The following is a 9246-nucleotide window of genomic DNA, read 5'->3' on the forward strand; positions in this document are numbered from 1 at the left end:
GCTATTGGGCTCTGCCACCACCCCCAGAGGACACCGCAGACCTCCCAGCTACACTCCAGGCCACCCACCCTGGATTTCTATTCTGGGACCACACCCTCCCCCACTTGCCCTCCCCACCTGGAGCCACCACCTGCAGTTGGGGCTAGCAAGATGCTAGCAGGTCTCTCCCCACATCCCTTAGCTGCCCCCTGCCACCTCCCCGGGACTTGGCAAGACACAGGGCCAGAAGGTACACTCAGTGTCAGGTACCCCAAAGCCTCCCCTTCTTGGGTCCCGGGAGGCCTGAGAGCCGGGCTGCCTCACGGCACACTGTTTGGTCCTATGATGTGGCCCATGCAGCACAGGAGGTGGGCAGAGACCAGTGGAGGCTGGCTGGGCCTTCCAAGTCTCTACCTCCTTGCACCCCAAACTTACAAGGAGCCAACCCCCAGCTCCCCACCCAGTAACCCTCCGTGGGTTTGGCTTCTTTCCCTCTTTTCCCACCTTTAACTTGGGTGCCCCAGGGTCAAAACCTCATTCCCACTGGTAAACTGGGCCCTGTCACTCTCTCTGGAGAGCTTTCCAGCATCCAATCTCCCCAAATCAGTGTCCATACATCCACAGTCTCCATCAGGCAGCCCCAGCCCTACCCTAACTCTGCCTCCTCAGGGCAGCCAGGCAGCTTCAGGGCTCCTCGTGCCATCCAGAAGGCTGGAGAAGACTGGAACACAGTCCTGGGCTCAGGAGAGGGGCTTGGGCAGAGGGGACAGGGCCGGCCGAGCCCTCCACGTCAGGGCCCAGGGCACTGCCAGCCCTAGGGCACCCCGGCGCCATGGCTCACCCTGCCCTCTTTCTCAGTCCTCCTCCCTCCTTCCCTCCCTCTCCTGCTTCCTCACTCTCTGGCAGAGTCCCATCTACAAGGACAACTGAAACTTTATAGGGCATGATTCATCGGGTGGCACGCCCCTCCGAGCCACGGCAAGTATTACATTAATCAGTGTCAGACCGCTAAAACCAAGATATGAATATGAATTCTCCATATTGCAAGAGAGATAAATGTGCTGGTGGATATAATTGATCAGAGGAGGGAGGGAAGGATGGTGGTGGCAGAAGAGATGTCAGAGACTCCAGCAGGTCAACGACTGGGATGGGGCCTGCGCCCACTCCCCAAGTCTTCATGCCAGGCATGGGGGGCCTGATCCAGAAAGCCTGCGCCTCCCACCATCTCCCTGTCACCTTGGCGCCGAAATGGACTGCAGCAGAGAGAACAGAGTCTCTGCACCAGATTTCTTACCCTTCCCCCTAAAAAGATCTGATAGAGGAGGAGATACTGTCTGGGACACGGGGTGTCCTTTCTATAGGGAACCTGTCACCTGCGGAGCAGGGGGTGCCAAAGTGAAAACATTAATTCTGTGGACACCTCTCACCCCTACAGCTTTTCTACTTCTGTCTCTTCCCTGCTGGTCACTGAACTACTGCCACTCCCTGAAACTGTCCTAGGTAGGGGGAGGGTGGGAGACCACCTTTGCACGTGCAGAAAATTCCAGAGAACTTCCGCTTTGGCTTTAGAAGAAAAGGGGGTTCCTAGTCTACTCCCAGATATTTTAGGAGCTGAAATGCTGTGCAAAGCAGGCGTTCCCCATGGGCGCTGCTCATCCCTGGGTGTGACTGCCCTGGTTGGGAAAGATGTAAAAAATAGTGCACAAAGAACAGAAATGCTTTCCAACATTCCATTAAAAATTCATTTCTAGCTTTTCATTCGAGAAAAATAGCTATGAGGCTGGTGATCCTATTTCTTTGAATGGAAAGCTTTGGTCTCCAGGAGGGCGCACAGATCGACCCTTCACGACTTCTAGGCCACTGGGGTCTGAGGCCTGGAACCCCGCTGGTGACAAAAAGTGCTGACCCCGACACCTGGGCAGCAGCTTCCAGGGGTCCCAAATCTACTGGATAAAAAAGAAAAAAGAATGGAAATAGGGGGTGTGCCAGCAGCGATGCCTGCTGGACCATCCGATTTGATTCTGGGAAATAAAAGAGTGGGTGCGGCAAGGCAGAAAACTCTACCGCCCACCTGAATCACACCTGCCGCCTCCAGCAGGCACCCAGAAGGCTCTCCCAGCACATTTTGGATGCCAGAGCAGCATGTCTATGGGCCGAGAACGTGATTCCTTATCCGAGGAGCAGGACACCACGGGTCAAAGCTCTCCAGATGAGCTCTCGCCACACACGGAATCCATCTGGCCCCAGACGTGAGGATCGAGGCGTGAGACTCGATTCCAGGAACTCCAGAATGAGGGGTTCCAGGGCTGTGGTAACCCCTGAAGCCCCAGCGTGAAGCATAGACGAGGAACTCCTCTCTGAATTCGCCCCGCATGGAGCCTGGCCCCCACCCCTTCCTCCAAAATGCCCACTCTAGAGGCCCGGCACTCCCTGCCCCCAGTTCAAACGAGTGGGTGGCACCCAAGAACACAGAGAAGGGTTCACCACCACCAATCGAGGCTCGTGCCAACGGCACCCCCAAGGCTCAGCCGCCCCAGATTTTGCGCCACGCCCCAAGAGCGAGATCCGCGCCGCCATCAGGACCCCATTCCGTTCTCGGCCCATAGAGGGCGCCTCCAGCACATCCATTCGGACGACGGACGCGGCTCCAGCGCGGCCCCAGCCGCCGGCCAGCCGGCCCTGCGCTCGGCTCCGCGCCTCGCTCCTCCCGCGGCTCCCGCGGCTCCCGCAGCCCCGCCGCGCCCCCCACGTGCCGTCTGTCCACGCGCGCCCTCCGCCGCGCCCTTCGCGCCTCCTTCCCGCCGCTTTTCCTCCAGCCTCGGGGAGGGGACTCTCTCCGCTAAACCGACAGACAAGGGGGTGGTAGCTAGAGAAGGACGCGGCGCCCCGCCCGCCGGGAGGAAGGTAGCCGCCTTGGGGTGGCGCCCCCTCGTCCTCAGCGAAAGCCGCCTCCTTTCCCCGCCGCAGAGGAGACCCAGGGAAAAGACAGCCGCGCCCCTCGCCAGAACTAGCAGCCCCGGGACCAGGGGTCCCTAAAGGGCTGGAGGGCGACTGTCTGGCCTGGGTAGAGCGTGTGGCGGAGGTCCTGTTCGGCATCGGGGGCCCTGCTGCTTCCCCGGTGGGCTGGTTCCCCTGCAGCCCACGGCTTCACTGTCAGTTTCGGAAATGTTTGCTTTCTCTGTTTTCACGAATTCAACATAAAGTTGTCGGCGCCCTGGTGGAAGTGCAGGCTGCTGCGGTGCATCCCGCTCCGAAAGGCCCCGCAGCCCCGACCGCCGCGATTCCTGGGGCTCCTGGGCCCTTTCCCACCCGCGCGCCCCCGAGGCTGGCTCCGTCCCGCATTGTTTCCTGCAGTCGCTCCCAGCTGCCTCCCAGGCCCGGTGGCGGCCATCTAGGAGTTTATATGCTCCTGGGCTCACTCGGTGCGCCCAGTGCTTAGCGCGTGAGGTTAAAGACGACCCGGGGGACCAAAGCCCCTCCCCTCTCTGTCACCCCACACTGCTACCGCAGCCCCCCGGCTCTCACGCACAGAGAACTCCCGAGCTGCATCCCTGCCCTGCCCGCCCAGCAGGACAATTTGAAAGATCTTTCCAATTTCTCCACGTTTGACTTAACCAAATAACTAAAACTACACTCAAAGCAAAATTGCATACTCCATTATGTTCTCACTGTAGCTCCGAGACGACCCGACACGACAGACACACTGCTGAGACTAGTTATAAAGGGACTTCAAATCCTAACTTCTCTTTTAGGGGACACGATTGGAAATTCTTTTCCTTTTTTCCCATTGTTGCCCACCTTAAGAAATCGTTTCATAAACTGCCGAAAATCGAACTCATTTTTGTCCTGAAGAAAGGCGTGCCCCAGATAAACGCATAAGAGTTGGAAAGAATTAAAATGCTAACAAGAAACTGCCCTCCTGACGACGTTAACAAATTCAGCAGCAACCAAAAGACGGTGAGAAACACCAGCCTGCTGGTTGGAAACTCCCCCAGGAGCCTCTCTCCCCAAGCCGCAGCACGTGGGCCCGGCCAGGATTCCAGGATTCCGGACACCCCAGCGGACGCCCAGCCACACACAGCGGCAAGAGCAGTGGGCATCATTTCATTTAGTTTATTAGACAAAAATATATGATTTAGACAAGTTCGCTGACGCGCTATTTACAATCTGAAATCACTCTATATACAGAAAGAAAAAAAAAGACACAAGCACGTGGGGGCATTTACCGAACCGATAATCAACCGGAGCACGGTGACAGCCACCTGCGCTGAGCCGCGGGCTGAGGCCAGGCTGCTGGGACTCGAGCTCGGGCCGGGATGAGCCCCTTTCTGCAGAAAGCGATGGATGGGAGTCGTTGATGTCGTTGCCGTATTTGTCCTTTACACCAGTCTGAATTTGTCTTAATTTCTCCCTCATCCCCTCCCTCCCGAACTCCTCCCCCCTCCCCCCGCAAAAGTAAAAGATGACCCTGGATCAGGCGGAAGGGAGGGCTGCTAGGATCCGCGGCGTTCCCTCCTGCGGGGCCAGCGAGCTGCAGGGGAAACACAGCGAGACAAGAAGGCACAAGCACCGTCAGTGGATGGACGCTGGGACCCGGCGTCACCGCTTCTGCCGGCCGAGCGCCCTGGGGGCGGGGTCGCCTGCCCCGGGCGGCTCCCCGGCTCCGGAGAAACCGTGTGGACACAGCAGGGCTGGTGGATAGCGCCCCTTCAAAAGTGACTGCGAGACCCCACCGCCGCCCGGGCCTGCTCAGCCTCCGACCCGAAAATCCTACCCCCAACCCCAGGGTAAAAGCAAATGGCACTCACTTGTCGCGCACCGGCTGGAAGGGCGACTTTAACTGCTGTGCCGGCGAGTCTGGCCTGGGGACGAGGTCTCTCTCTGCGAGGGAGGGGAAGAGGCAGAGCGTCAGGACTGGGAGACAGGCTGGTGGGGGGAGGGCGGAGGTGCGCAGGCCTCCTCCCCACGCCCACCGCATTCCCTCCCACCCCTGGCGCAGGGTCTCCAGGAGAAACAACCCCCTTTCCAGGGGCTGGCCACCCATAGAGCAAAGCTTCCCGGGAGAGCCCAAGAGCCCTGGCCTCACTCCCTGAATTCAGGCAGGAACTACTGTTCAGCCCTTGGCTGAGTGGTGGCCACAGTATTTTCACCCTCCCGGGCCGGTGCCCTCCCCACCCCACTCTACGCCCGGGCTCCGGATTCCTGGCCCAGGGCGGGGCAGATGTCCCTGGGCGCGGTACCTGGGAGCGCGGGGCTGCTGCGGGCCGAGGCCTTGTCGCCTTGGAGCACCCCCGTGGCTACGGTGACGGGCGGCTGCGGCGGTGGAGGCGCGGGCAGGTGCGGGCCATGGGGCGCGGCGTGGGGCGCGCCAACGCCCAGGAAGGAGCGCATGTTGAGCAGCGAGCCCTGCGCCAGGAACGCGCCGTTGGTCCAGTTGGAGAACTTGCCGATGTGGCAGGTGTACAGTCCGTGGCTGGGCAGGAAGGCGGGGTGTTGCAGCGGCGAGCCCGCTGGGGGCCCGTGCGCGCCGGGATGGCTGGAGGGCGGTGGCGGCGGCGAGGTCTTAGGCGCGCCGTCGGGGCTCGTGGCCGTCTCGGCCAGTGACCAGATCTTGGGCTTGCTGTGCGGCGCGCCCTGCAGGCCGCCGGCCGCGGCGCCGGGACTCAGCAGACGCGTGCTACCAGGCTCCGGGACCTCCTTGGTCAGGCCGAGGGGTGAGTCTTGGGGCTTGAGCGCGTCGGCGGCCGCCAGCGGTGAGCCTTGGTCCAGGGCGAGGGCTGCGGGCGCCGCAGGCGCGCGCGGCGCCTCCGCCTTGTCCTCGTCGTCCTCGTTGCTCTGGTCGCCATCGTGCTCGTCGATCTTGTCGATGTCGATGCTCTCCAGATCGATCTCCTCGTCGTCCTCCGTCTTCTCGGGGTCGCCCTCGGTGTCGCTTCCGAAGAGGGCGCCGTCCTCCTGGTCTTTGCTGCGCGCGCCCCACGTCACCTTGTTCTCCTTCTTGAGGCGCCGGCGCGCGTTGGCGAACCAGGTGGAGACCTGCGTGAGGGTCATCTTGGTGATGATGGCCAGCATGATCTTCTCGCCCTTGGTGGGGTAGGGGTTCTTGCGGTGCTCGTTGAGCCAGGCCTTGAGCGTGCTGGTGCTCTCGCGCGTGGCGTTCTTGGGCCGCCCGGGATCCCCGTACTGGAACTGGCCGTAAGGATAGTAGGCTGGCGCCGTGTGGGCTGCGAAGGTGGCAGGGTGCACCCCGGGGTTGTCCTTGAGTTCATACTGTGAGCCCTGCAGCCACACGGCCCAGCAAGGCAGGAGAGCGAGAGTAGGGGGAGGGAAAGAGACAGAGAGAAAGAGAAAGAGAGAGAGAGATGAGTCCCCAAAACTGGGAATGTCGGGGGCAGCCACTCCCGTTCGCTCCAGAGCAGAAAGGCCCCCAGTGCACCACTGTTGGGGGTTCAGAACCGGCAGCCGCCTCTAGGAACTGTGCTTCTACCGATCACGGAGAGCCTTCTTGTTACTCGAGAAAAGTTCCAGAATCTGTACAACCCTAGAAGACCACAGCGGGAGACGCGGCTCCCTAGCATTTCCCTAGGCCGCCTTCAGTCCCCCTACCCCACCACCGACGACAACTCCAGAAGCCCGGATTTCCAGGTTTATCTCACACTAGCTGGAGGGGAAAGCTTTCTAACTAGGCTGATAAAACAGTTTCTCCAAACGTGAAGAACCCAGAGCCGCACGCCCCCTCCCTTCGACCCTGAGGGGGTCAAACAAAATAAACCATCCCGGGTTTTCCTTAGCCCAAATCCTACAGCAATTTAAAATGAAAGCACACTTCTTTTAGCTCCCAAATCTGCATATAATGGGTTGCCCACACTTAAAGGTCTGTAGTGGTGACAGATAATTTAAAATTTTAATCCTGGCCATCATCGGCAACAATAACAAAACACCATTTTTTTTTTTTAATACAAAAGGAAGGCTTATCCGGTAAAATATTAACGCGAGGGCCTGGAGCGGCTGGCCCTGAGGAGCGGAACCGGTTTCCTAGGCCTCTTCTCCTTACTTTATCACTTAAGTTTGACTTTGATCTGGAGCGAACAAGCACAAACTGTTTGCAGGCATTCAGAGCCTCTGATTTATTTGCAATCAATATTCTTTTTATCATGGGTAGTAAAACACAGCAAGTCAAATTATCCCATCAGGTTTTTTGGTAAATAACATTTTATCTTTCTAACAACCTCATTAGGCCTCATTATTATCATAAATTGCCCAGATAGACAGTCACTCACAATTTTATCTTTTGATTTCCAAATCCCCAATCATAACGGCTTGGAAACCTTAGGCCTAGAATCTGAGTTTGGGTTCAGACTTATTTGTCATAAGCCGACAGGAGACCACGAGAAAACACACACACTTTTTGGGGGGATTTCCATACTGTATAGTTTCCCCTTAGTAAAAAATACAACATCTGCCCTCCCCACCTCACTACAATGAGGGCAGACCCTTACCATATAGCTCCTTTCCTCCCCCTGTAAACACACACCGGTTTCCCCAATGACACACATCTGTATTCTAAATTTCTGTAAAAAATTGTAATCCTCCATATAAAAATTGTCGAGTTGTCGTGTTAGCTGAGGGTGACTCCCGACTCTGAGAAAGTTGGTAAAGAGTAGATTTCTTGGACTAATTAGTTCGGTGGTCGAGGCCACAGAGAAAAGGATTTCCTGGCCAGATTTCGTTTTGCAAAATGTACTTTGCACTTTTCCAATTATTTTGGTTGTAATCGCAGGGCAGACATTTCGGCCTCGTCTCTGCTGGGAATTCTTTTTGAAAGGATACCTTGTAAATCTCTCATCGCTTCCTCGGCATTCCGGCCGCCGGAACAAAATGGGAGCCGATCTTTTTCGATAGCGAGCGATCTGAAAGGCAGCTGCGGCCGCTTTCAGAGAAATAGGCTTTCTTTTCAAAACTACAAGAAAAGTTACAGGAAAATGCACCGGCTGCTTTGCTGGTGTACAGCTGGTGGGTATTTATTTCCTGTCTCTTCTTCGGGAAGTGGGGGTGCCTGCAAATTGCGTTATCCCGCCGGCAGCAGCACAGGAGGGGGCTGCCTCCCCGACCCCCGCGCCGGGCGCGCAATTCACCAGCAGCCCGAAGTTTAAGCCCGAACTTGCGATCAGACCAAGGAAAATGCATCCTTTAGACCGACAGACTGGCCAATGTCCCGTGGGGAATTAAATTTGCAGCCCCCTGCCCCCATCTGGCATCCACCGGGACGGGAGACCAAGAGGACACCATTTATTTTAAGCCCAGGGACAGTTTTCCTTAATCCTCCATTATGTAACGCGGGACGAAGAGTGCTTTTCTTTAGGTGCAAATGAAATGAAAACTTTGGTAACTTAGAAAAGTCAAAGCAAACATCGTTTCAGACGCCAAAAATTATTTGACTTAATTTTTTTTTAATCTCAAATTTGCATACACGCCATTAAGAGACCCCTCCAGCCCGTCCGATCTCCATTGTTAGGTTTATTTTAACCGACTCTACCAGGGTTTCAAGGGTTCCCTCTGGCAAACTCGGAGACAACTATTTGCGCTCTATCAAGGCGGGAGAAAACCGAGTGTTCCCGGCCCAGCCCAAAAGCTGAAGAGGTCGCGCAAGCAGGGCCCGCGGGCCGGGAAGGGGAGTCCTGGTCAACTGGGCCCAGCTGCCTGAACCCCACCCGCCTGCCCAGCCGCCCCGACCGAGCTGGGGGCGCCGGGAGAGTTTGGCCCCGACCTCCAGTGCGAGCCGCGCGCCCTGGGCCTGCTCCTGCGGCCTCCTGACTCTCGCCGAGACCCCATACGGGGCCGGGCCTCCCGCCTCCCCGGGTCGAGACGGCAGGGCCATTCCCGGCCGGCCTCTTCGCGCTGCTTTCGCCCCCGCCGCCTCGAACCCGCCAGCACGGCCGCTCCCGCTCCTCGCCCCGCCGGCTCCGCCGCCCGCTCTCCCAGCCGCGCGCCGCGCCACCCGGCCACCCTCGCCCAGGGCGCCTGCCGGGCGCGGGAGAGGCCGCCCGAGGCGCCGAGGGCGCGGGGCGGCCGGGCGCACTCACCATCTGCGAGAAGAGGCTGAGGTCGGCGGCGTAGGGCAGGAAGGCGCTGTAGTTGGGCGCGCCCGCGTACGGGCCGGCCGCCGCGTACATGCCCAGGACAGAGGTGACGGCGGCCGCGCCCGCGCCCGCGCCCAGCTCCGCCGCCCCAGGCCGGCCCGACGAGGCGGCGGCGGCGGCGGCGGCG

General features: G+C 58.7%; 1 protein-coding gene across 1 annotated transcript; it reads right to left on the reverse strand.

The window, feature by feature from the left end:
- Nucleotides 1–4072: 4072 nt before the first annotated feature.
- Nucleotides 4073–9240, reverse strand: IRX1 (iroquois homeobox 1). Its single transcript, XM_046670958.1, has 4 exons — nt 9063–9240; nt 5220–6258; nt 4788–4860; nt 4073–4510 (listed from the first exon to the last, which is right to left on the reverse strand). Exons 1-4 carry the CDS (start codon nt 9150–9152, stop codon nt 4453–4455), a joined length of 1260 nt encoding a protein of 419 aa, XP_046526914.1. The 5' UTR covers nt 9153–9240; the 3' UTR covers nt 4073–4452.
- Nucleotides 9241–9246: the final 6 nt, after the last annotated feature.

Source organism: Equus quagga, chromosome 9 (assembly GCF_021613505.1).
Source record: "Equus quagga isolate Etosha38 chromosome 9, UCLA_HA_Equagga_1.0, whole genome shotgun sequence".
In the NCBI taxonomy this organism is placed as follows: Eukaryota; Metazoa; Chordata; class Mammalia; order Perissodactyla; family Equidae; genus Equus; species Equus quagga.

What these genes read in the sequence shown, in the direction of transcription:
- IRX1 (XM_046670958.1), bottom strand. Translation starts at nt 9,152, where the DNA reads ATGTACGCGGCGGCCGGCCCGTACGCGGGCGCGCCCAACTACAGCGCC. An exon ending in CAGCAGCCCCGCGCTCCCAG is followed by an intron (nt 4,861 to 5,219) that starts GTACCGCGCCCA and finishes CCTCCCTCGCAG; the next exon opens with AGAGAGACCTCGTCCCCAGG. An exon ending in TTCCAGCCGGTGCGCGACAA is followed by an intron (nt 4,511 to 4,787) that starts GTGAGTGCCATT and finishes TTTCCCCTGCAG; the next exon opens with CTCGCTGGCCCCGCAGGAGG.